This window comes from Apis florea, unplaced genomic scaffold (assembly GCF_048593485.1).
Source record: "Apis florea isolate Af1SG1 unplaced genomic scaffold, ASM4859348v1 contig_2411_pilon, whole genome shotgun sequence".
NCBI lineage: Eukaryota > Metazoa > Arthropoda > Insecta > Hymenoptera > Apidae > Apis > Apis florea.
In genome coordinates this window covers 2,411,131-2,437,500 of record NW_028256580.1, presented here as the reverse complement: position 1 = coordinate 2,437,500, position 26,370 = coordinate 2,411,131, and the positions used below count along the sequence as shown (strand labels likewise).

The 26,370-nt window shown below is 45.2% G+C and overlaps 1 protein-coding gene across 1 annotated transcript in view; it reads right to left on the bottom strand.

The window, feature by feature from the left end:
* LOC100868982 (uncharacterized) overlaps window positions 1–26,370 on the bottom strand; it is a 62,420-nt gene that overhangs the window by 29,012 nt on the left and 7,038 nt on the right. The window contains exon 2 of the mRNA XM_012483851.3: window positions 19,105–19,215. Within this exon, the coding sequence (XP_012339305.2) occupies window positions 19,105–19,215 (111 nt within the window). The remainder of the gene's footprint in view (window positions 1–19,104; window positions 19,216–26,370) is intronic.

The following is a 26,370-nucleotide window of genomic DNA, read 5'->3' as shown; positions in this document are numbered from 1 at the left end:
TTTTGCAGCTATTCGAAACGAGTATGTAGATCGATATAAGAAGTTATTCCGTTCTCATTCTTTGCGAATAATCATTTTTAATTATTCTCAGCAATGTTCGAGACGAAATTCGAACGAAAGATTTGGACGAAAATTTTTGCAGCGATGCGAAACGAGTACGTAGATCGAGTATATATATATATATAAAGAGATACTCCATCCTCCTTTTTTTGTAAATAATCATTTTTAGTCTCAGCATTCTCAGCGACTTTTTATCTTCAAAAGACAAAATTCGAGGAAAATTTTTGTAGCGATATGAAACGAGTACGTAGATTGATATATATATATATAATAAACAGATATTCCATCCTCCTTTTTTGTAAATAATCATTTTTAGTCTCAGCATTCTCAGCGATTTTTTATCTTCAAGACAAAATTCGAGGAAAATTTTTGTAGCGATATGAGACGAATATGTAGATCGATATGAGAAGATATTCCATCCTCCTTTTTTGCGAATGATCATTTTTAATCGTTCTCAGCAATGTTCGAGACAAAATTCGAAGGAAAGATTTGGACAGAAATTTTTGCAGCGATTCGAAACGAGTATGTAGATCGATATAAGAAGATATTCCATCCTCCTTCTTTGCGAATAATCATTTTTAATCATTCTCAGCAATGTTCGAGACAAAATTCGAAGGAAAGATTTGGACGAAAATTTTTGCAGCGATGCGAAACGAGTACGTAGATCGATATATATAATAAAGAGATACTCCATCTTTCTTTTTTTGTAAATAATCATTTTTAGTCTCAGCATTCTCAGCGATTTTTTATCTTCAAGACAAAATTCGAGGAAAATTTTTGTAGCGATATGAGACGAGTATGTAGATCGATATGAGAAGATATTCCATCCTCCTTCTTTGCGAATAATTATTTTTAATTATTCTCAGCAACTTTTTATCTTCGAGACCAAATTCGACGAAAAAAGACTTGGACTTGGAAGAAATTTTTGCAACGATATGAAACGAGTATGTAGATCGATATATATATATAAGGAGATATTCTATTCTCCTTCTTTGCGAATAATCATTCTCAGCAAGTTTTTATTTTCGAGAGCAAATTCGATGAAAAAAGACTTGAACAGAAATTTTTGCAAGGATGTGAAACGAATATATAGATCAATATATGTAAGGAGATATTTTATCCCCTTTCTTTGCGAATGATCATTTTTAATCATTCTCAGCAATGTTCGAGACAAAATTCGAAGGAAAGATTTGCAGCGATGCGAAACGAATACGTAGATCGAGATATATATATATATAAAGAGATACTCCATCCTCCTTTTTTTGTAAATAATCATTTTTAGTCTCAGCATTCTCAGCGACTTTTTATCTTCAAAAGACAAAATTCGAGGAAAATTTTTGTAGCGATATGAAACGAGTACGTATATATCGATATATGTAAGGAGATATTTCATCCTCCTTCTTCGCGAATAATCATTTTTAATCGTTCTCAGCAACGTTCGAGGCAAAATTCGAAAGAAAGATTTGGACCGAAATTTTTGCAGCGATATACAGAAACGAGTGTAGTACGTAAGGGGATATTCCATCCCCCTCCTTCGTGAAAACTTTTCATTCTCGAGGCGTGAAATATTTCACTCGAGAAAAAAATTCGAAGAAAAATTTGAAGTTTAAATTCGAAGCTTGCATCGAGAACTTCTCCTCGACCCTGAGGTGAGAGATCATCGATCATCCTAAACGAGACGAGAGACAAAGTACTCCGATGATAATAGTTTCCCGCGCAATTTTACGCGGCGGATATGCGAAGAATGCCTAATATCTGGCCTCTAATATCCCCCTATCCCCCTCCATGAACCGAGTTTCTTCCCACTCCGCGCCATTTATTATTTATAATCCCTTTATTTTCTCTTGCCGCACAATCTTTCTTCAACTCGATGATTTCATCAGCCTCCTTAATATCCGTCACTTATTCAATCTTCGCTTTTTTACCGACCGGTAAAAATTTATCGATCGACGGGACGAGTTCGAAAAAAAGGACGAAGAAGAAAGAGAGAAAGTGAGAAAGAAAGATTCGTTCCAACGTGTACATTTCTCTCGCTGCGTTCCCTCCTCCCTCTCTCCCCCCCGCCCCTCTCCCCCGCCCCGTCCAGGGTCTATTATGGATGCAAGGGGAGGGGGAATCCCGCCAGGAATCCAGGCAGGATTGATGGGCATCTAATTACGCGGATAAAATAAAATAAAATACAGCCTCACGCTGTGGCGAGCCGAAAATCCGACGGATTCGACGAGTTTCGACGGGAACATCTCCTTCGCTCGTCTTCAAATTAAAATAATCCAACTCGCCTTTATATCTTCGAAACAAATCGTTAAAAATTCTTGGTTAAAGGGCTCGAATTGAAATAATCCAATAATCTTACGTACACCATCTAGAGAAAATATGATATATATATATATCCGATAACTAAACTATCACGTGAATTTTGAAATTTTCCTGGCATCAACGACGAGGCATATACATATACATATACATATATGCGCGCGTGGAGGCTTTCGTGATTAACACGAAAAGTACGAGCCGTTCGATCGGCCGGATTATTTCTTCATTTTTCCAGGGTTAATTAACCCTTTGGTCGCTCGAAACAGTGTCGAGGGCGCGGGATTATTTCGTCGGGTTGATTTCTAAAGTGGATGGCCCGCCGGATGGATCGATCGAGATCGAGAATTTTCGAAACGAAAATTCTCCTTCCTTTCTCGCGCCAATGGAACCTCCCTCTCAAACTCTCCATTTAACATGAAATAAATTTAAAACCGAATTATCAATTATCTCTCTCTCTCTCTCTCTCTCTCTCTCTCGTTCGTATTTTTCGACTCCTTCGAAAGGAATGGAGAGAGAGAGAGAGACGAAGAAGAAGAAGAAGAGACGCCTCCTCGTTGACGAGGAGCAATAGGGGGGGAGGAGAAGGAGGAGGAGGTGGAGGTTGGGAACAGATTTGCCGCGCGGCAGATTTCGGCCGGTTTGATGAATGGCCGGCCGCGTGATTAATATGCATTGAAAACGAGCCTGCCCTTCCGCCTTCCTTCGCGCGTCGAGGTGAGATGGGGGGGGGAGATAGGGGGGGGGGAGGCGAGCGTTTCTCCGCCAATACTCGAAATTTAAAATACGGACAGGAATAGAAAATGACGACAACCTTGGCCTTATCTTCTTCCAACCCCTTCGAGATATATATTTCTCTCTCTCTCTCTCTCTTCTTCCTTCTTGAAACGAGGAGCAGAAGAAAAATAATATAAAGAGATGTATAGATGGAGGATGATAAAAACGGAGGAGATTCCTCCTCCTTCTTCTCCTCCTCCTCCTCCTGTTTTTCTTCGAAAAGAGGATCGAGGTTGTTCGATCGGGATCGAAGCTTGCTCCCGAGGGGAAGATCTTATCGCGAGGAGGGGGAGGAGGCGTCACAGGTACGCCGGGTATCCGGGTCATCCGGTAAGGAAAGTGAAACGTCGATAAATTCCGACTTCGGGGGATGGACCTTGGACCTTGGTGTCCTCCGGTTCGACCCCTCCCTCCCCCCTTACGGGGGAAGGGGGTACGAGGGGGGGAGGGAGGAGAGGAAGAATTTCGTCGATGAAAATTGAAAAATCCTGCCCCCGACCGATATTGTTTGAATTAATATAATACGATGAAAATTAATGATCGCGATGATCCCGTTTTTCTCGGGGAGGGGAGGGGGATTAGAGGGAGTTGGAGAAGAATTTTCGAGCCAACGTTCTTGCAAACGCGCCCTCCTATTATACTTTCGATTTTACCCTTCGATAAAAATAATTGGACCCCGTCCTAATATTCCATTTTAATCGTTGTTTTTTTTTTTTTTTTTTTTTTTTCGTTATTATCCTTCTGAACCCTTTCTAAACCCAAGTACACCTCCTCTTTTAATCGACCACTTTTCTTCGATTCGCGTCCCAGTTTCGTGTCTTTTTGCCTTACGTATTTATTTAATTATAAAAATCTCACTTTTCTCAAGGCGTTGGGTCGACAGCCTTTATTATAGTAATTTCGATGCAAAATCGTTGGCAAAATATGATCGATTGCAAACTACGAATCGATTTCGACAGTTCGATAATAATAATAATAATAATCGACCATCTCCACTCACTTTTTTAATAATTCATTATTCGATAATGAATCAACCAGTGTACCAACCTCCACTTTTAAATCGACGATAATTCCAATTCACTTTTCTTCGCGTTGCCTCGTGTCGAGTCTAGGAGACAACGAAATGGAAAGGAATTTTTGATAATCGAATATACACTTCGTATCACGAATCCATCGACCATCTTCGCTCCACTTTTGTAAAATTGCTTCTATTTGCAATTGCAGCCTCTCCTTAATATAATAACCTAACCTAACCTAACCTAACCTCCAACAATTTCACCATTATTTCCTCTCTCTCTCTCTCTCTTTCTATATATATATGTATATACGTAACATAATCGTTGGATGAAAACAAACGTCCAAAATCGACCTACGCATTCTTGCTCGCGCAGAGAGGGCAAGAAAGGTGAATTATTGAGCTACGTTGCAGCCACTCGGACGGGGACAAAAGAGGGGAATAATTGGCAAAGGCAAGCCCTATCCTCCTATCCAACAGAGGAGATGATTGTGGAATCGATGGAGGAAAAAATGTGGGAGGATTTTGGAGGATCTTCGAAATTTTGTTTGATTCGACAACGCATCGCCAAGTAGTCGCCTTCGAGGCGTCGCGAGACGGAACGCGAGCCCGATCGAGGAGAATGGAGGGGGGGCATTATTGCACACACGTGCCGTGTAACCGCTTTTCGCCCCTCTCTCGTTCGTTAGAAAATTAATATAAAGGTACAATTGGTATAAAAAATTACACATTTTTCATATCCACCCAGGCTCGGTTGGGCGCGTTCTCCAACGAACGATCGTATCGAGCCCACCCCCCTCGTTTCCCCCTCGTTTTCCTTCCTTTTCCTGGCAAGAGAAAGAGAGGAAAGAAATTTTCTTTGATCGATCAGCGGATGCGCTGTTTTGCAAGCATGATTCCCGACCAGGAGGAGTTCCGTTCCTCTCCACCGAAAGTTATTCGAAACGGGGCAGGAAGTTGAACCTTCGTTTGAAGAAAAAAAAAAAGAGAAACGAGACAAGCGGAACGGAATCGAGCTCGCACTCCCTGTTACAGTACTAATCGTCGTGGATTCTCGGAAACGCTTCGATCGATGCGAAGAGACGATCGAAGGTGGCAAGCGATCGTAGCTGAAAAAAAAAAAAAAAAAAAAAAGAAAAGCAAGCGATCGCCTTGCGAAGAAGAAGAGAGAGAGGAGAGGAGAGGCTTGGACGACTCGGTATTTAATCACGCGTACGGGAGGACAGACCTGGATCGAAGGGAAAAAGGAAAGAATCCGCGCCCCCACGAAAAAGCTATGCAAGCTTCCCCCCCCCCCGCAGGCTTTCTCCACCGCGGTGAAAAATTTAATTACAAAAAAGTTTTGGCATTCCGTCAGTTTGGTTTAGTCGCAATATATCGCTCTCCAGAACTCCACCACCCTCAATCACCCTCCCTCCCTCCCTCTCTCTCTCTCTCTATATATGTATATATATATAGGTATCCGTGGTTTATTCGAGGCCTCGGCAACCGCACCTACCCCCCCCCCCCTCTCCCCCATCCACCTCTCGGGCCAGCCACTTTTTTTTTATATATATATATAAAACGCTCTATAATATTTTATTAATAATACGGGACGGAATACCGGCAGAGTTTCGAAGGCGAGGAGGGGGGAGGGGGGAGGGGGGGGGGTTCGAACCGCGGCGAGCAACGGCGGTTGGGGGGAGAGGGGGGAGAGGGGAGGGTACGTAGATCGATCGAGGAATCGAATCGATATGAACTCGGGGACGAGGAGGAGGATACAAAATACAAGTCTCTTCCATTCTTCTAAACTAGTTCTTTCTAGCTCTGTAAACGTAGTTCAACAATATACGTACGTTGGACACGAAGAAACGAACGAAGAGGAGAGAGGTGAGGGGGGGGGAGGAGGAGGAGGAGGAATTCGCAGGGCGGCTTATCTGGAAAATTATTTGCGGCGGGGGGAGGGGGGGGGGGCGTCGTTCGATGGCCCTCGAAGAAGAGCTAACGAACGGGCGAAAGCCCGGGCCGAAAAGTCAAATAAGCAAAAAATGAGAGCCGGACCCGATCGATATCCCCGGCTATACATTGATAGCCGGGGGATATGAGCGAGGGAATATCGGGTTGGTTGGTTGGTTGGTTGGTTGGGGCGGGAGGAGGAGGAGGAGGTGCAAGAGTCCGGCGTCGCTGAATTCTTTCTCGCGAGGGGGAGGAGGGAGTTCGGGTGGACGAAATAACCGGCCAATTAGCGATCTTATAAAATTCATCCTCCTCGTTCCTTCCTTCCTTCCTTCCTTCGTTTCTTCGTTTCGAATTCTCCCGCGCTCGATATAATCGCGTTACGCAGTTATTAGTTAGAAGAGGAGGTTGTTGTTGTTGTTGTTGTTGTTCCTCCTGAAACGCCTCCCCCTCCTCCTCGCAAGAGAAAGATTCGACGACGATTCTTTTCGAATTTTTTTCTCTCAGAATCCCTCGCCTCCGTTCGGAACCTGCAAACCTGGAAAAATTCGCGTCGTTATCCCTCCCCCCCCCGCCCCCCCCTCGAGTCGAGTATTCGAGCATCGACGTATCGCCTCCTCCTCCTCCTCCTCCTCCTCCTCCATTCGGTCGTGGAATGTATATTTTTTGACGAGTTTTCAGCCGAGAGAGGAGGGGGAGGGGGAGGTGGCCGACTGACAGACCGCGTCGGATGGAACGGGGACAAGGATGGGGGGACGGGGAGGGGGAGGGGGAGGGGGAGGGGGATGCACAGAGGGAAGAAGAAGAGCGGCCGCGCTGGTGGCGCGGGGAGGAGGGCGGAAGAGCGTAGGATGAGAAGCCGCTGGATGGAGGAGGAGGAGGAGGAGGAGGAGGAGGAGGACCGATCGAGAGGGGGGGAGGGAGGGGGCGAGGCAGGCGAGGGGAGAGATGGCAGGTAAGAGAGAGAGAGAGAGAGAGGGCGAAGTGCATCGACGAAACGAAGGGGGGGAGGGAGGGGAGGGGAAGGGAAGGACACGAGGGAAGAGAAAGAGGCCGGAGAGACACGAGTGTGGAGAGAGGGAGAGACCTCCGCCTCTTCCTCCGCCTCTTCCTCGGCGAGCTAGGTGCCTCGACCACCAGCCACCCTCGCCCTCTCTCTCTCTCTCTCTCTCTCTCTCTCTCTCTTTCGTATCCACCCGCGAGCCGAGGACAAAAATCAATATGAACGTGTAGCCATTTCTCTTTAATCTACCGCTTACTGGCTAGGAACCGAACCGAACTGCGTCGAACCAGGGAACCGGACTGGTCGCGGCGCTCTTCTTCTTCTTCCTTTCTCTCTCTCTCTCTCTCTCTCTCGGTTCCGATCGCCCAACCACCCCTCGTTTTTTCCTCGAACGCGTCACCGCGACAGGCCTCCCCCCTCCTCTGTGCACTCCACCTGGCCCCCAACCTGGCCTCGAAATTAGTAGCCGTACCGCGAGATCAGGAAGGAATTTTCCCTACACCCTCCCTCCCCCTCCCCTCTTCCCTTTCGTTCCGTTCGTCCAACCGAACGGATGGAGAGAGAGATGCGACGTGCGTGCTCGGGGTGAGCGAACCTCTCCTTCTTCCTTCGAACGGAGCAACTCTCTCCTCCATGTTTCTTCGAATAATTTTTCGGGAAAAATAATTTCGAGAGCGAAAGGAGAACGGAACGGAACGTTTCCGATGGGAGGCAGGGTTGGGTTTCCTACCGCGATTATCGAGGCGAATATATCGAAGGAGAGATGGATGGTGTAGAGTTTGAGTGCCCTTAATGGAAACAATACCGTGAATGCCAAAATCGATTCCCCCCCCTCCTTGGAAAGAATGCCGAGGAATTACCGAGTTCGATTATTTCTAATAGAAAGAATAGCACACAACCCCCTCCCCCCTTCGTTCCATTGCTGGTATAAACGATAAAGAAAGGGAGGGGAGGGGGGAGGGCAATTTTAAAGGATGAAAAATTCTGAAAAGCATCCACGTCCAGATCTCTTCTCCACTTATAATATACATATATATATATATATATATATATATATATATATTCGCGCTCTTCTTTCCTATCCATCCATCTATATATATATATATATATATATAGATGGATGGATGGATAGGAAAGAAGAGCGCGAAATACCGATGATAAAGTTTAATTAGCACGTAGACGTTGGAGGAGGAGGATTACCTGTTGTCGCTTACCTGGGATCACGATCGATCTCGAGCGCGAGGAATGCGAGGAACGTATGTTTCGAAATTCGAGGCCGAGTCGAGCGCGAGTAGAGACGGCCGATATGGGTCAGACGCCGCGCGACAGACTGCCCCCGATTCCCGGACTCGACTCCGCGCGAACCCGATGGATCGGCAAAGCATTTTCTCCGAACGGGGAAAAATAAAAATCTTTAACCGAGCGAGAGAGGGAGAGGGGAAGTTAGCCCGGTTTTCGGCCATCCCCAATCTGCATTATCGGCCGATGTCTCGACAACCGTGCCACGATTATTCTTTCCCCATTGTTGACCGCTCTCCCTCCACCTCATCCATGCATATGACTCGCTCTATAATTACCAGAACATCGTATATACATATATATATATATATATATATTATACGCGGATATTTTTCCCGTTTTGCACGGAAGGAGGCGGAAGATTTATCGGCGAGGAACGATACCCCAGCTGCAATATTCATCGGTGGAAGCTTAGAGAGCCGCGAGAAAGAGAGCAGAGAGAGAGAGAGGCTGCACGATGCCTGCCTCGGCTTTACGTGGACAGCGAGGCGGAGAAGGAGGAGGGGGGAGGACTGCCCGCCCCACGGTGTGCAGCACGCCGCCACTGTGTTCCCGGCTACATATAGATTATTGATCAGGCAATAACTCAAGGACTAGTCGGGGCGCATATTACCACCATACCACGGAGCAGCGAGAGAGAGAGAGAGAGAGGCAACCAGCCAGCCTAGGCCAGACCCACTGCTACTGCTGCTGCTGCTGCTGCTGCTGCTACGTTCCGGCTAACGTTGGTACGCGGTAGTTATGCTAATTAAAGGCAACCTTTCGGCCCGCGGCCGACATAACCTGCCCCATACCCGGAGATCATTATGCGCACATGTGCTTGTCGCCTCCTCCTCCTCCTCCTCCACCTGCCTCTTCGACCTCGTTAATCAGTCCTCTCTCTCTCTCTCTCTCTCTCTCTTCTTTCGATTCGTTTTAATATCGCGTATTATTATTATTATTTCCTCTTATTTTTTTTTTTTTTTTTTTCCGTCGCAACGTTATCGGCCTCGGCTTGAAAAAATTCGCCGATAAGCGGGGCAGGCAGCTAGCCGGCTATCGGTTTTGTCCGAATCACGAGAGAGAGAATAGCTGAGAAGGGAGCTCTGCCTGGCCAGAGTCCCTCCCCGTCAGCTTGGCATATAATAATGCATTTTCCGGCTCGTCCCCCCCCCCTCCCCCCTCCCCCAACTCCGCTGCTGTTCAGATCGAGCGCGGCTGCATTAATTAATGGCCGAATTAAATTTTAGGCGACCGCCAGCGGCGTCTAAATGTTTAATTAACCGGCTAATTAATTGGCGGTCGGATGCTCCCGTTATGACGGCCCTGTCTCCCTCTCCCTCTCTCTCTCTCTCTCCCTGTCTGGTGTCGCTTTCTCGCTTTTCTTACCCGTGATATGGCGGAGAGAAGCAGGCGGGCAGATCGCGTTTTATAAATTAAAATTCGAAGGTTTTACCGAACCGAGGAGGAGGCAGGCAGCCTAAGAGGATTCCGAGAGGAAGAAGAAAGGGGGAAGGGGGGTTGGTTGGAAGGAGGCCGATGTCCGAGTGGCGGAAGCTACGGAAGAGCCTCCTCTTCTTTCCCTCGTCTTCTCCCCCGGCATTTTCCATAAGTGGATCGTTACGTCGACCGCTGTATCGGTCGAAGGGGGTGGAAGGCGTACGGTATCAATGCGAAGTGGCCGCAAAAGAGAGAGAGAGAGAGAGGAAATACTGTATAATAACGAAAATACTCGAGCTTATAATAATAGCTTCTCGTGAAACTCGGCCAGAAGGAATAGCTATCAACAAAGAGGACGCATGATGATTTCGTCCACTTGTTGTTATTGTTCCCTCCCTACCCATAACTCCTCGATAATCCGTTTTCCGGCGGATTGTTTCCATTCGAATCGTTGCAATTTTCCCATTCCCCCAATGCATTGTAACATATATATATATACATCATTATTATTATTATTTCGTCGAGGAGAGAGGAATAAAAATTCTCTCCTCCATCCCCCTCCTTCTCCTATGCTCCTGCGTGGATAATTTCGTGGATCGTTGGCGGAGCGAGTTGATAAATCAACCGTCCCGGAATCGAACGTTCGACGGAGGGACGGTTGTTTCGAAGGGGCCCCGTTTCCATCAGCTCTCACAGCCGATCGGTAACGGAATCGAGGGAAAAGTTGCGTCGCGTGGTGTAATTCTTGCGAGAAAAGATTTCGAGAGCTCGAAGAAAGGGAGGGAAATAATCGAAGGGGGAGGGATTGAATGGAACTCGATGGAAAGATCTAAGTTGCGAAGAGTCACGGATTGGAGGGGATGGGGGGGGGGGAGGGAAATTGCCGGTTGGCAAGCGAGGGCTGAGAAGAATCGTCGGCGAGAAGAAAAGACTGGCGGTCTAATAAGGCAGGTGAAAGAGTCGAGGGGGGAGGGTGGACGGAAGGCTGAAAGGAAGCGAAAAGTATGGAAGGGGGCCAGAACAAAAAATTGTAACTCCTAATTGGGAGAGGCGAGATTTCGAGGCGAGAAAGAAAAAATTCGAAATTGATTAACGAACGATGCGTGAGAATCGAGGAAGGAAAAGGGAAAAGAGAGGAGGAGGAGGAGGAAAGGCGAGCGGTCGAAAAGTCGGTCGTAAAGTGCTGAAATCGCGAAAGATTCGAGGGGTGGAGAAGGGGTGGAAGGACGACGGTAAGGTTTCTTCTTTGGTTCGACTCGGTGCGCCGGCGAAACTGTGCGGCCAATGGCGTAACGCAGCCGAGCCATTATTGGAAACTCGTTACATGCACGGTGCCCCGCGTCGTTACAAAGGCGCACCAACCCCCGCCAACCCCCCTCGATCCTCCGTGTCGCCGTCCCTGCGGCCTCCGTTACACAACTACCCGATGGAAGCGTCGTCGCCGTTAGATCGCACCACCCACCTCCTCTTTGCCCACGCCAACCCCCTCTCTCTCTCTCTCTCCCTCTCTCTCTCCAACTTTGTCTTATTTGGTTCTACCTACTTACGCGGAATCCTCTACCCGACGATTTATACCTTTTTCGTATTTCCGTCCATTTGTATTCCTTCCTTTCCAATCGTTCGTTGATCGTTCCTTGCCACGCGATACGTGAACCCCGTACCGTCGCGATCCCTGCCGTTCGACGCGTGAACCCCGCTGCCACCAATCTTTCGCACTCTCGGTCGAAGATTCTTTCGAAGAACTCTGTCTTATTCGGTTCTGTTTACGAGGAATTCTCTAGCCAACCATTTATTATCACGTTTTTTATGTATATATATATATATATATATATATATATATATATATATATGTCCTTGCCGATGAAGAATTTTCACGCTCTCGATTGAATTAAATTTAAAAATAATCCAAATTAAATTTTCATTTATCACCTGTCCACGCTTTCGAAGATTTATGTCTTATTCTACCTACTCTTACGCGAATTTATTCCTTTTCGTCGAATCGTTAAAAGTTCCAACTTGCCATTAGATGTGTGAACCCCGTACCGTCGCGATCCCTGCCGTTCGACGCGTGAACCCCGCTGCCACCAATCTTTCGCACTCTCGGTCGAAGATTCTTTCGAAGAACTCTGTCTTATTCGGTTCTGTTTACGAGGAATTCTCTAGCCAACCATTTATTATCACGTTTTCTATGTATATATATATATGTCCTTGCCGATGAAGAATTTTCACGCTCTCGGTTGAATTAAATTTTAAAATAATCCAAATTAAATTTTCATTTATCACCTGTCCACGCTTTCGAAGATTCTTTCGAAGAACTATGTCTTATTCTATCTACTCTTACGCGGATTTATTCCTTCTCGTCGAATCGTTAAAAGTTCCTTGTCGTTAGATGTGTGAACCCCGGTTGCGGTCCCTGCCGTTCGACGCGTGGACCCCGGTGCCACCAATCTTTCGCATCCTCGATTGAATCATTCGGTTGAAGATTCTTTCGAGCAATTCTGTCTTCGGTTTTATACGAGGAATTCTCTATCCAACCATTTATTACCACGTTTTCTGTATATATACCGTTTGTTCTTGCCGATGAGGAATTTTCACGCTCTCGATTGAATTAAATTTTAAAATAATCCAAATTAAATTTTCATTTATCACCTGTCCACGCTTTCGAAGATTCTTTCGAAGAACTATGTCTTATTCTATCTACTCTTACGCGGATTTATTCCTTCTCGTCGAATCGTTAACAGTTCCTTGTCGTTAGATGTGTGAACCCCGTACCGTTGCGGTCCCTGCCGTTCGACGCGTAGACCCCGATGCGACGAATTTTTCTCCCTCTCGGTTGAATTGAATTCGCATTTGTCCACGTCTCTCTTTCCCTCTCGTCGATGTCGTTCCTTGCTCATTGATACGTGGACCCCGAAATTTCTCGATTAAAAATTCGGCCGGCCGACGAGTAGCTCTCGATCGAGACTACTCCAACATCGGCAAATCACTCGCTGCCGGAGTCGACCAAGGACAAAATAGAGAAAATTCGCGGATCAATCAAAAGAGACGCGTCAATCAACCGATCCTGACGATCCTCGGTTGACAATCCTCGCTCGCCGCTTAAGACACGAAGCGAAAATCTGCTGCATAATTCCGGGGGGGAGGGGAGAGTTCATTATTCGAACGACGAATCGATCGATCGAACGAATACTCGGATCGATGGAAGGGGAGGGGGGGGGAGGAGGCTGGAGGAGGATCGTTCGACGCGTGGCAAGGAAAAGTTGCGGCCTCCAATTGGGCCGGCAATTTTCACGAGATGCCAACTCTTTTTCCACGAGGGCGTCCAAGCGTGTTGGAGTTAATCGAGCGTTTCGAAACGTCGATAACAAAGCCGCCGCCGTCTAATCAGCGCGCATTTTCGACGCGCGGCCTTAAAAAACCACTATCCCCTCCTGATCAACTAAATAACCCCTCTCTCTCTCTCTCTCCTCCTCCTCCCTTGTATCCAATAACGACTAAGTCGAGTTGCCAAGTGCGAAAAAGACGGAGACACACGCGCGTGTCGAATCTTCTTCCTCCTATTTCCCTTCTCTTTCCTTTCTCTCGATGAAAATTGATATCGCAACCCTCTCGTCACCACGGTTCGTTGGAATTTTCCTTTTTCTTTTTCTCTTTCTTTCTTCCTTCCTCGAAAGAATTAGAACCGGAATCGATCTCGAACGGATCTTCGTCGACGTGAAATATCAGCTCCAGCTCTCGCTGGAGATTCCTCGATCAACTTGTTCGACTATGTCCGCGGAGGGAAAGTCGACGAGTTACGGGAGATTTCACTTCGTTGAAGCGCGTGTACATAGCCGAGATCGATGCTCCTGAATTTTATAGCACACCCTTTCAAGAATATACGAATCTCGAATATCGATCGAAAATTAAAACCTTGAGGGGAGAAAATTGAGTTTTAAAATTCTAAAAATAAAGAAGATCATCGTCGAAAACGATGATCGTCGAAAAATGGAATAGAAAAATTCGACGACGAGGCCGCGTGTTCCCCGACCCCTCGTCGGTCATCGGATATCCAGGAAACACGGACAGCCTCTAAAGGCATTAACGACTTTCGAGACGCTGTCCTTTCGAGGAGGGCGAGGAGCAACACTTTCCTCCACCACCCTGGCGGACGATTCATTATCGAAAAATTGATCTGATTAGACGAATGTGTCCGACCCCCCCCCCTCCCTCCCTCCCTCCCCTCTTTCGAAACTTTCCAGCACGGGACAACCCTCTCGATTCCCACGAATCGAATCCTGCGAATTAAGGCAGGCCGCTTAAACTCCGACCCAAACCTCCTCCCCCTCCCCCAACCTGGCCAACTTTCCCCTAGGAAACACGTCGGCCGGTTAATTGGAGCCAGTTTCAAAAGACGCGAATTTTCCGCGAAAAGTTTAAGGGATTCTCGATATCGAGGTCTGCTCCTCTCTCTCCTCCCCCACTTCTTACTTCGCGAGAATCGAAGAAACGAATCGAGGAGAGAAGTAAAAAAAAGAAAAAAAAAAAAATGTCCTCGACTTCGATTCTAAACTCGCCTCGAGAAACGTAGAGATCGAAAGGAGGAGGGACGATAACGTGGGGAGAGGGGAGGGGGGTCGTTTTTGAAATTTCCCCCCCCCCAACTTCGTTATTAGTCGAGAGGCGAATATTTGTCGAGAGGGGTTGACAACTCGATAACCTCGAAACTGGAGGAATTCTCCAGTTCCAGTTTCCTCTTTTACCGATATGCATGTATATACATATATATATATGTGTGTGTGTGTGTGTGTGTGTGTGTATGAATAGGAAAGATATCGCGTGAAATGGACGATTTTCGATTATTTCGAAGACATCATTAGAGACATCTCTATCTGAATATTAAATAACGAACGATTCTAAAACTCGTAAATCTAAAGGATCTTCACATTTCGACGAGTCTCGAACATTATCGTAAATTTCGAATTATCGAGTGTTAATCGATCGATCGAGCAACTCGTCGAAGAATATTTCGAAATATTTCGTACAACCTAACGAAGCGCCTCGAAGAGCTTCTATTCTCTAGAAAAAAAAAAAAAAAAAAAAAAAGTAGCGAGGGGAAGGAAAAAAAAGTTTCCAAGGTTGATCAAGGCGCCCATTACCCCCGTAGAAGAAGGATCATAGCGACGAATAAAAGGAGAGACGGGCTCCGATGACGGGCTTTCTCTTCGAGATAAGCGGAGCGAGAGCGAGAGAGAGAGAGAGAGAGGGAAAAGAAAAATAGAAAATCGATCGATCGGCGTCGAAGCGACGGCTAAGTCGGACGAAAAACGTCGGACGAGGCGCGTGGAGAGTAGCGGGAGACGGGGGAGGAGGAGGTAATCTCGCTACTCTTCGGCCTTTCCTCATTCAAATCCTACGCTAAATTTCAATCTGACGTGTACAAAAGTCGAGCCCTTCCTCCCCCTCTCCACTCCCCCCCCCCTCCTCCCTCCTCCCCCAGTGACATAGCAGCGACTCGTGCTCGAGGCAACGGTCCATTTCTGCCATCCTCCGCCCCCGTGCCGCCCCCCCACCCACGTACATCCGAGGATGCACACGTGTGTGCACCAGTCCATTTGAATCTAGCCACTCGAACGCGCCCGAGTACACTGCCGGCCAAAAGTATCTATCATCTATATATATATATAGAGAGAGAGAGAAAGAGAGAGAGAGAGAGTTAAATAACAATTTTTGGAACCACTTTTTCTTTCTTTCTTTCTCGCCTCGATGAAAAAAATCGAACGAAGAGACGCTTGTTATTCGTAAATTCGAATCCCTACCTGTTTTAACAAAAATCATTCCGTACAATATCAATTTTCCGTTTCTACGAGACGGGATCGAGTAACCAAAAAATCAAAAGGATCGAAAGAGACGACGCGATCCGTCGACTATCGCGTTCAAAAAGAAAGGGGAAATCCACGGTGTAAATTTCAAAAGTTAATTTGGGGAAAAAATGGAACGGATACTTGGGACGATCCGTCGATGAATTCGTTAAGAATCGCGTGCAACTTTTGCGCGGCTGTGTACGTGTACGTGTGCGTACGCCGTGTGCGCCGAAGAGCCATCCCCACCCTTCTCAGTCACCGGTGGTCGAGTCCTTTTAAGCCATCGCCCCCCCCCCCTCCCTCCAAAGGCGCAACCGAACGTCCATTTCCCTCGATACAGCGCCACTGGGCGATCCTTGTGTGCGCACGTATGTATGTATGTATGTATGTATGTACGTATCGGTCCACGTACGCGATGTGGAGCACCCATACAGAGAGGCGGGTAGGTAGATAGATATAGGTAGGCGCACCTAATTAAACTTGGACGGGGAATGGAAGAGCACGTTAGACTTTCTCGTTCGTTCGAATCGGAGAGTCACGACGACTATCGGTTCCTTCCTACTCCGCTACGGCCCATGGAGATCCGATTTTTGAGGTAGACTGATTTTATTCCACCCTCCCACTCCCCATCTTCTATTTGGAGTCGTTTCTCTGTTAGAGCGATACGGGGAAAAATGAAAGTTGGAATGAAAGTAGGTACGTTTCCTTTTCCGGGAAAGGGGTTTGATTTCGAATTTCGAGACGGAGGAGATTAAATTATCCGGATTTCGATTATTCTTTTTTTCCCCCCTCCTTTTACGGCCGAGAATTTGGATATTTCGATTCGTCGAAATTGAATTTTGATTGAAAAAGCTCGGCCGGAGATAATTGTGCGAATTGAATGCGAACTTTTCTTCGTTGAAACCTGTATTACGTTGGAAAATATATTTCGTCGATGATCTAAATATATGTGTGTATATGAATTTTTCCAATAATGTAAATTTTCAAAAAAGATACAAACGATTCAAGATCCATATATATATATATATATATATATATATATATATATATATATAAAACCTATAAATAAATGAATTTTTCTAACGAAGGGAATATTAAAATCGAGGAAGAAAAACGAACAACGGGTGAATTTCTGATTCGATATTTTCCCTGAGAATCGGACGCGAGTTTCGACCATCACCGCGAATGGAACACACGAGTGAATGAATGATCGGATGATCGAAGAAACTAGGACAGAATTCGGGTATGGATTTAAATTAATATTTAAATCCAGTCGATCGAAATCTTGTTAATCCCTAATTGTTGGTGGAAAATGTATTCGAATTTTTTCATAAATAAGTGAGGAGAGGGGATCGATATCGTCGACTCGAGTTGGAATCTGAATCTTTCGATCGATCGGAAAATTCACTAGGAGGGGGGAGGCCGAAGAACTCGGCTGATTCGCGGAGATCAAAATACTGCGCGCCTTCGGCGGGGCTTCGCATTATTCACAGACCGACTCGATGACGGCTAGATCGATAGAAAACCGGGGGGGAGGGGGAGAGGGTGGCAGAGAGAGAGAGAGAGAGAGAAGAGAGGGCGATTAATTAATTCAATTGTGCCGGATGACGCGCGGATGATCTTCCTTCTCCGTCTCGAAATCCGCGCCCCAATCCCCCTTTTCCAACCCCTTTCCGTCCGCGTATAATTTTCATTTTTTTTTTTTTCTTTTTTTCTTTTCCTTATTCTCGATTTCAATTATTTTCCAATAAGGAACGTGTCACTCCTCGATCCCGTGAATTCGATTCGATCGAAATTTTCGAAATTTAAATTTCTCGCTTTTTTTGATCAATCGATCATTCGATCGTTTCGAAATTTTTTTAATTTTAAGTAATCGGTTTCAAGTAATCGACCCGGTAAATTCGATTCGATCGTTTCGAAATAACTTTGTATTCTCGATTTTAATTGTTTTCCTAAGAAACGTGTCACTCGATCCGGTAAATTCGATTCGATCGTTTCGAAATTTTTATCTTTCGATCGGTTTTGAGTAATCGACCCGGTAAATTCGATTCGATCGTTTCGAAATTTTTATCTTTCGATCGGTTTTGAGTAATCGGTTCGGTAAATTCGATTCGATCGTTTCGAAATTTTTCTTTTTCGATCGGTTTTGAGTAATCGGTTCGGTAAATTCGATTCGATCGTTTCGAAATAACTTTGTCCTTTATTCTCGATTTTAATTATCTTCTCAAGAAATGTGTCACTCGATCCGGTAAATTCAATTCGATCGTTTCGAAATTTTTATCTTTCGATCGGTTTTGAGTAATCGGTTCGGTAAATTCGATTCGATCGTTTCGAAATTTTTACTTTTCGATCGGTTTTGATCAATCGATCCGGCAAATTCGAAATGTAAATTTTTCGATCGGTTTCAGTCATTTTCCCAGAAGGAACCCGTGTTAATCGGTTAAATTCAATCCGAATCGGTCCAATCATTTTCACAATTTTAATAAATCCTCCCCTTCTCGTAAAGAAACTCTCTCCACTTTGGGTCAAATTTAATTCGATCGTCTCCTCTTTTGAATACAACATAAACCCGATTTTCAGAGATTCGCTCGTTTCCTCCCCGTTTAAAAATTTCGATTCAACGACGCTATTTTCTCTCTTCCCCCTTCTTTCAAAAAAACCTCTTCTTTTAAAATTTATCCCACAAAATCTGGATCCCCCCAGAATGTTCGAATCCTTGATTCGTTTCGATCGAACACGAGAGGGCGTTAACTCTTTCTCTCTCCCTCTCTCTCTCTCTCTCTCTCTCTCTCTCTCTCTCTCTCTCCAAACCCGAATAACACCGATTAATTTCTAATGGAACGGCGGCATCCGTTCGATCCCCCACCCTCTCGTCGCAACCCAATTCGTCACGAAATCACCAGCGACGTCACGATTCGCGACCGATTTGATCGAAGATTTGACCGTCTCGATCCTCGTCGAAGAAGAAGAAAAAGAAGAAGAAGAAGAAGAAGAAGAAAATCGGTATTCGACGAATGCGGAAACGATCTCTCTAAGAGAGAGAGAGAAAGAAAGGGGAGGGAAGGGGGATTCTTCGAGAAAAATTGAACGAAAAATCGGGCCGAAAAAAAGGCCCGAAATGGAAACAGAGAAGTTTTAAAGGTTTTAACCTCGAAAAGGTGGTGAAAAAGATTCTCCATCCTCGAGGGTTTTTTTTTTGAGAGGATAGGGATGATTAAAAGAAACGATTGTTGCTGTGCTCGCGTACGTTATCGCATCGTTCTTATCTCGATCGCGCATACGCGGACGAGTTTTCTTTTTTTCCTTTTTTTTGGGGGGGTGGGGGGAGAGAGAGAAAAAAAAAGAAGAGAAAGAAGAAGAAGAAGAAGAAGAAGAAGAAGAAGGAAAAGAAAAAAGAAAAGAGAGAAAAATATCGTAGTAGTGATGTATTTTAACGATATTACCATATGAGTTGTGAAACTGTTGGTGATGAGACTCGAGACCTGTTCCTGGGTGGTGGATATCCAGCATGGCTTCCGGCTCGCCTCCGCTCTCGGCAGAGCAGTTGCTCAGGGCTAAAACCAAACCGATAGACACACACCTTTCGTTTAGACTTCAAATTCAATGGATTCGCAATTTTTTTTTTTTTTTTTGTTTTTTTCTTTCTCTCTTAATGCGGCGGCCACGATTACCCTCGGCCTTGCAATTTCTTTCGCGTCCCTCGCGCCCTCTCACCCCTTCCTCTTCCATCTCTCTCTCTCTCTCTCTCGAAAGGAGACGAGCGAACGAAAATTCGTCGAAAAATTTTTTTCTTTTTCTTCTCTTTCTTCTTCGAACAGCCCGCCTGGAACGAGTTGAACAATAAGAACAACCTTCCATGCGGCCTGCTCGAAGAAGGAGTTCATTGCAAAAACGCGAGAGAGAGTGCCGCGTCGCGTTGGATCCATCGTCCAATTCAGATCCATCCGAGGAAGGGGTGGCGAGCCGTTTCGTTTCGATCCTCTCGTTTTCCTTCTCCGTGACTTCGTTCTCCGTTTCCTCCGTTTCGAAACAAGAAAACTGAAGAAAATCGGCAAAAAAGGCAAAACGTGCCGTGAAAGAAATCATAAAACACAAAGCGGGGGGTATATCGTCGCCTCGTCAAAAAAAGGTAAAACTTGTATATCGATACAAACTCAAAATCCTGAAGATCGGGGAGGGAGGGTGTCTTCGAAACTCAAAACTCAAAACTTAAAATTCGAAATTCGAAATTCGAAATTCGAAAAAAAATCTTCGAGGACACCCGTTTCGACTCCGCCGTTTGATCGCTTTCCAAAGAAAAAAAAAAAAAAAAAAAAAAGAAGAAAGAAAGGAAAAATAAATATATAAAATCATACATTCGAAAAAAGCAAGAAATCATTGAAGAAGCAGGATGAAAATGAAATGAAAAAAGGAGGAGGAGGAAAATAAAATACGTAACGCGTGCGCGGGGAGGGAGAGGGGTTAAGAGGGGGGGGGGGGGGGGATTCGGCGAAAGAAACGCGGAACGAAACCAATTCCAATTTCGATCGCGTGGACGTGCGTAGATCGACGTGTCTTTGCGTGTCTTTGTCTATCCGTTTGGCTGGCTGGCTCGAGACGAGCAGGAACGGGTTCGTTCCTTTTCTTTTCTTTTTTCTTTTTTTTTTTTTTCAGGTTCAGAAAAAATTCTCGCTCCTCTCGGCCAGACTTTTCTCTTTCTCTTTCTTTCTTTCTGAAGATTTTTCTCGGCTCAGGCCTCCGCTGCGATCTTCCGGTGATGGAACTTCCGGCCGATTCTTCGAGCGATGAGAAGAAGAGCATTTTTTTCGATTTCTGAATATGTATATATAAATATAAAATTTCGAAACACCGAATAATCTCGATAATTTCGATAAATACGATGATGGAAAGCGGAAAGACGAACGTTTCTTTTCTAAATTCTAGGCAAGGAATCGCACCAACCGATTTCTGTACGTATACACACACACACACACACGCGCGCGCGCACATACACACACACAAGCGGTATTAAAAAAAACGGTTAACTCGTTTAATCCAACCCCCCGAGTCTTTGGGTTGTAGCGAGACGATTGTCGTAATAATATCATTAAAAAAACTACTCGACGAAATGTTTCATTCTCCTGATAAAGAGATTCAAAAAAAAAAAAAAAAGCGTGTATATCAGTCTCTCAATTCGGCGATGAATCGAATTAAACTTTTTTTTTTCCAACGCCTCTAAGAAACCATCCTCGCATCCTCCAACTTTCCACCTCGAAAAAACGAGGAGAGAGAAAAAAAGAGGAAAAAAAAAAAAAAAGAGAAACCATCGTCGGTCGTAACGAACAAATATCCAACGTTGCCGCTCGATCGAGGGAGGGAAGGAAGAGGAGGGGGAGGGGGGGGGGGTCTTCGCGCACGATCTCGACTCCTCCTCGAATCTCGCGAATCCGCGGAAACTTGGCGCGAAGTAATCATTAACCGTGCGTGCGTGCATGCGTCCGTGTGTTCGTGAAACGAAACGAGAACCTGTGTCGCGAAAAAAAAAAAAAAAAGAAAAGAAAAGGGTCGAGCTTTTCTCTCTCCTCTTCATCCTCTTCCCCCTCCCTCTCTCTCTCTCTCTCTCGTGGAATCATCCCCCTTCCACGCTACGGTACCAGTCTGTACATACGCGAGTCACGTACGTAACGGTAGCAGACTGACATGTATGCCTCGTAACAGTAAGCCGGTTCCCACCCTGTTACGCTGCGTCTACTACGTGCTGGAAAAGAGGGTAGAAAGCGTGAGAGAGAGAGAGAAAGAGAGAGAGGGAGGGAAGGAGGGTCATGCTCTCTCTCACCTTCGCGCGTATACAGGTATAGGCGTGTGAGAGAGACAGAGACGGTTCGTAATACGTCCACGCGCATGCATGGACGTGTTGTATACCGAATGACGTGGAGGATGAGTCAGCTCGTGGAACCAGTTTCAGGGAGAATTCATCGCGAAACTTTCAGGAAGGAAATATTTGTCCTTCTTTTTTCTTTTTCTGCTCTTACGGGATCGAGAAATCCGTTAATCTATCAGGGGATCCCTTTTGTAGGGGACAGACTTTCAGGGTCGCGTTGTTTATTCGATAATTTTTACGATTATACCTCGCTTTAGATACGTTCCTCGAAAAAAAGTTGACCGTAAAGCGAAAAACCGTGTAACGAGTCAATTATTCTGATACCGAAACCCATACAAATTCCATCTGTTCCAATCTTTTATAAGATAATGTAGTTTTTAATTTAAAAAGCATTTCTTTTTTTTTTTTTAAAGCCGTATAACGAAACACTGCGGGCCGTAAATCGAGAAAATGCCATAATTAAAAGAGGCGAAATGCCGTATAAAGAGAAGGCCGTAATAGCGAGGTATAGTATGTATTTCGTTCGTTGGAGCGAAGCGAGACGTCGCTACTGCCTTCTTCTACGAATAAAATAACGGCTCGTGACATATATATATATCTCTCTCTTTATATATATATATATATATATATATATATATATATATATATATATATATATTATGCGCGATATTTTTAAGGGAAACGAAGAAAATCGCGCGACGAGGAGATCGTTGACAAAACAATCTGGAGAAAAAGCAAGGGAAGAAGAGGAAGAAGAAATCGAGAATTACGAATCGTCTTTATTTCGACGAGCGTCGAAAGAATTCTCGTTAACCGTTTATTACCGCGGCGAGGCTTCGCTCGAAGGGGAACAGGCTTATCGTAAAGCATACCAGTGTCGACTTTCGTTTATCAACGAGCCGAGTGAAGTTTAATTCGAGCCGCGCGCTTTCAGCGACCGCGACAATGCCTTCGCGGGAACGCGACGCGAAAAATCAACTGTTCATCGCGTCGGGAACAAATAACGCCACCTCTCCGCCCCTCCCCTCCTCCCCCTCTCCGCCCCGCCCAGATATTTAGAGGAGCGCTTCGGCGCTACGATCGACAACGAGGCGCTCGAGCTCGAGTTGGAAAAAAAATTTCTTCGAACTTGTTCTCTCTCTCTCTCTCTCTCTCTCTCTCTCGATAATATCGTTACACATCACGCGTGATATTCTTCTATTCGTCGAGCGGATAGAGAATTTCGTTTATCACGATAAATCGGAATAATAATAATAAATTTTCGCGTGAAAAACATCGTCTGGAAACAAAGAAGAAAAATACGAAAGATACGATGAATGGTGAAGAAATTTGAAACTAATTCAAACCACGAGTACAATTGCGAAACAAGAGTTATTAATTAAACATATTTTCAATTATAATACGGGAAAAAAGCGGGTCGAAAACGGTTCGAAATCGATTCTTTTTTTCTCCCCATCGTGACCCCGGTCAGGCAAGTTTGTTTATTTTCGACTGGCGGTGGAGAGAGGAAAGGCTCTATTAGATAGGAGGAGGAGAGAGGGGGGGGGGAAGAGGCGGAAAGGTGCAGATGCGACGAGCACCTTTTCTGGAACAGCTGTCGCGTCGAAAATCCTGACCTTCGACCCCCCTCCCCCTCTCCTTTTCGTGATTATCCGATCTAGGAATCGGAAAGGGAGAACCCGTTTCTCGATCTCTCGTTTCGTTATAATTTTTCAAACTTCGATGTCCATCAAGGTAGGTTAGTTAATCCAAACTAAGTTGAGAAATGTAACAAGAGAATGTAAAATATAACACTATCCGTTGTAAAAATAATTTGTACTACTGGAAGAAATTTTTCCAACGCGGTTAATCGATCGATCTGTCCAAAAGTTACTTCGAATATCTCTCTTGTCGTATCTGACTATTGCCTAATTTAAAAAACGTCGAGGGAAAATCGAGATGAAAAAAATCTAACTAACGCTAAATCTTTCGAGTCTCGTTGAAAAAAAGCCTCGTTGCGAAAGCGAGTGGAACAACACCTCTGACCTTTTCGTCGGAGAAAAAGGATCGCTTCGACGGATATAGACCGACGGATAGGAGAGAGGTGAGATTCGCTCGTGTAACGAGACGATGAAAACAGAACTGGACGTCCTTTGTTCGCACGGCGAGCATCGAGCGATAATCGAGCAAAATATCGCGTAAATTGTTTCCAAAAAAAATGTATCTCTTCTTTTTCTTTTTCTTTTTTTTCTCGTCCGTAACAATACCAGAGAAATTAAACCAAATCCTGCAAGAATTAAAACGTATATATAATTTTCTTCTGACCGATCATCGAAAAATCAAAATAAACGTTGGATATAAGATCGGCCTCCTATTCAAATCGAAAAATGAAGCTGAAGTTTCGAGCGAATTCGACTCGATCGGTAATATCCTTCGAGATACGAGTTTTTTATTTTTCATCGAAACGAGCGTTTTGCATTGAGTGCTCTGCGTACTCGAGAGGGGGAAGGCGGAAGGTGGAAACGGGATCCGGGGAGGCGAAGCCACAGGACACAGGATGTGCCGTGGAGAGGGGGGGGGGAGAGGGCGATGGTTGACAAGGGAATTCAAGACGAGCGGAATTCGCTGGTGGTGCGTCACGCACGATTCGCACATGCGAGGAGCGTGCGATGTGTATGGCCTCCTTCGAGGCGGTAGGTATCGCGTTTCGGCGCGTGCTCCCAACACCGCTTACCCGTCTTCCCCCTCCCTCCCTCACCCCTGCTCACTCCCTTTACTCGAGCATCGAAAATAATAATCGCGAACGAATTTGTCGAAGCAGTAATAAGATGATCCTTCGAGCATCTTTTTTTTCAAGATCTCTTTTCGAGATCGATAGTTGTATTTTTTTATTGCAAGGATAAATTCTATTCGTTGATTGAGTTTAAGACTTCAAATATCTCTTCGAAGTATGTATAGTTGTATTTTTTAATTAGAATCTAAGTGCGAATCGGTTCTTGTTTTATGATGAGAATCGAAAATAATTGAATAAATTCTATTTTTCACCTTCGTCTTCCTCGCTCGAGAATCGAGAAAATCCTGGAAAATCGAAGATATAGTTGTACCTTGTATTTTTTATCAGAGGAATATACGAGCAAATTCTACTCGATCGAGTTTAAAATCCTTTGAGATCCAAGTTGTACATTTTCTGAAATCGAATTCAACGATTTCAAACGATGTCCTTTGAGATCGAATATTTTTCAATTAGATGAGTGCTAATGTTCCTGTGTTTCGACGAAATAAGAAACGAAAATAATCGAATAAATTCCAAAAATCGATCGAGTTTAATATCCTAACCTCGAGGTCGAACTTGTATTTATTTTACCAGGAGAGTAAACTAAACTGAACGTTCCAAGCGTCCTTCGAGGCGTGAAGAAAGAAAAAATTATCGCGACTTCGACTCGTCAACAACCGTCGAGCCAACGGTCAAACACGATTCGTCCTATATTATATTATTCGCGATATAATACGCGTCTTCTTTCTCTTAATAAAATTATACTCTTCACCGTATCAGTCAGATATCACATCGATCGTTATAAATATTCTTCGATTCGCCAGAAATTTCGCCACCACGGTAATTAGCATCGATCCAATTTTCCCCTTTATTTTCGATCGAAAGAAAGAATTTCGAATAAATTTTCACAACGGAGGAAAGAAGGCGGAGAGAAGGAGGGGAGGGGGAATTATGGAGGTTTCTTCGATTGTTATTAATAAAACGAAGCGTGTAGGGGAGGGGGAGGGGAAGGCGCATTCTATACTTGGAAAAAGCGTAATATCTCTGCCGAGGGGAGCGGGAAAATAATTGTCCTGTGACCACGGGCCGGAAACCGCGGCGGTCACCGCGTCGAGCGTCCTCCTCCTCCTCGCGTGAAAGCTCCCCCCATCGATTGCTCTTTATCGTCCGTGGCGATAGAGGAAACGCGCGCGTTTCGAACGCGTGCAGCACGTGCCCTCCCCCCCCCTACTCTTCTCCATCCCACGCCAACGATTAATTCCTCTCGCGCGTTTTAAATCGCGTTTTAAAAGCTAAAGAAACAAACAATCTCCATTTTTCCTCTTCCATCCAAAAATGAAAGGGGAAGAAAGAAATATCTTCGACAAAACGCGAAAGAAAGATTCTTTCGTGGACGAATTCTCCTTGAATTGGATGGTATCGAAAATACCTTTAGTTAAAAATTTTTTAAAAAGATTTTCTAATTCGCTAATTAAAAGAGATCCTCGATATATATATACACATAATTTCTTCCTCGAATCTCCCCTCCCCGCAATTAATCAACTCTCCCCCTCCTCTTCCCGATCTTTAAATCGAAGATGAATCTTCCAACTCCCTCTTCGCTTCGAGTAACACGTTGGCAAGCTTCGATCTCCCCCTCCCCCTCCCCCTCCTCAAACTCGAAGGTAAATATTCAACCGAAATATCTGAATATCCCTTCCGCTCGAACAAGTTTCAGAATCTCGAGTGCGGCGCGAGACACGAGACACCCTCTCGCAACACCTCTGAATCGAATGGACTCGAAACGGGAGCAGCTGGCAGCGAGCGGCCAGGAAGAGGGGGAGGGGGTGGCGTTATCAGAGGAGCCGTTGGAAATCGAGGTCACGAGGGAGCAAAGAGAGAGAGAGAGAGAGAGAGAGAGAGAGAGAGAGAGAGATGCGCACACCTTCGATTCCGGAATACGGGACGAGGGAGGACGAGGAATGCGGAGGAGGAAGGGCGAGGCAAGGATGAGGAGGCAAGGATGAGGAGGCAAGGAAGTGATTCTCGCCGAGAGGGCGAACTATCCTCGAAACGATCTATCGAGCATCTCTCCTCTTCGATATTTCTCTTTCTCTT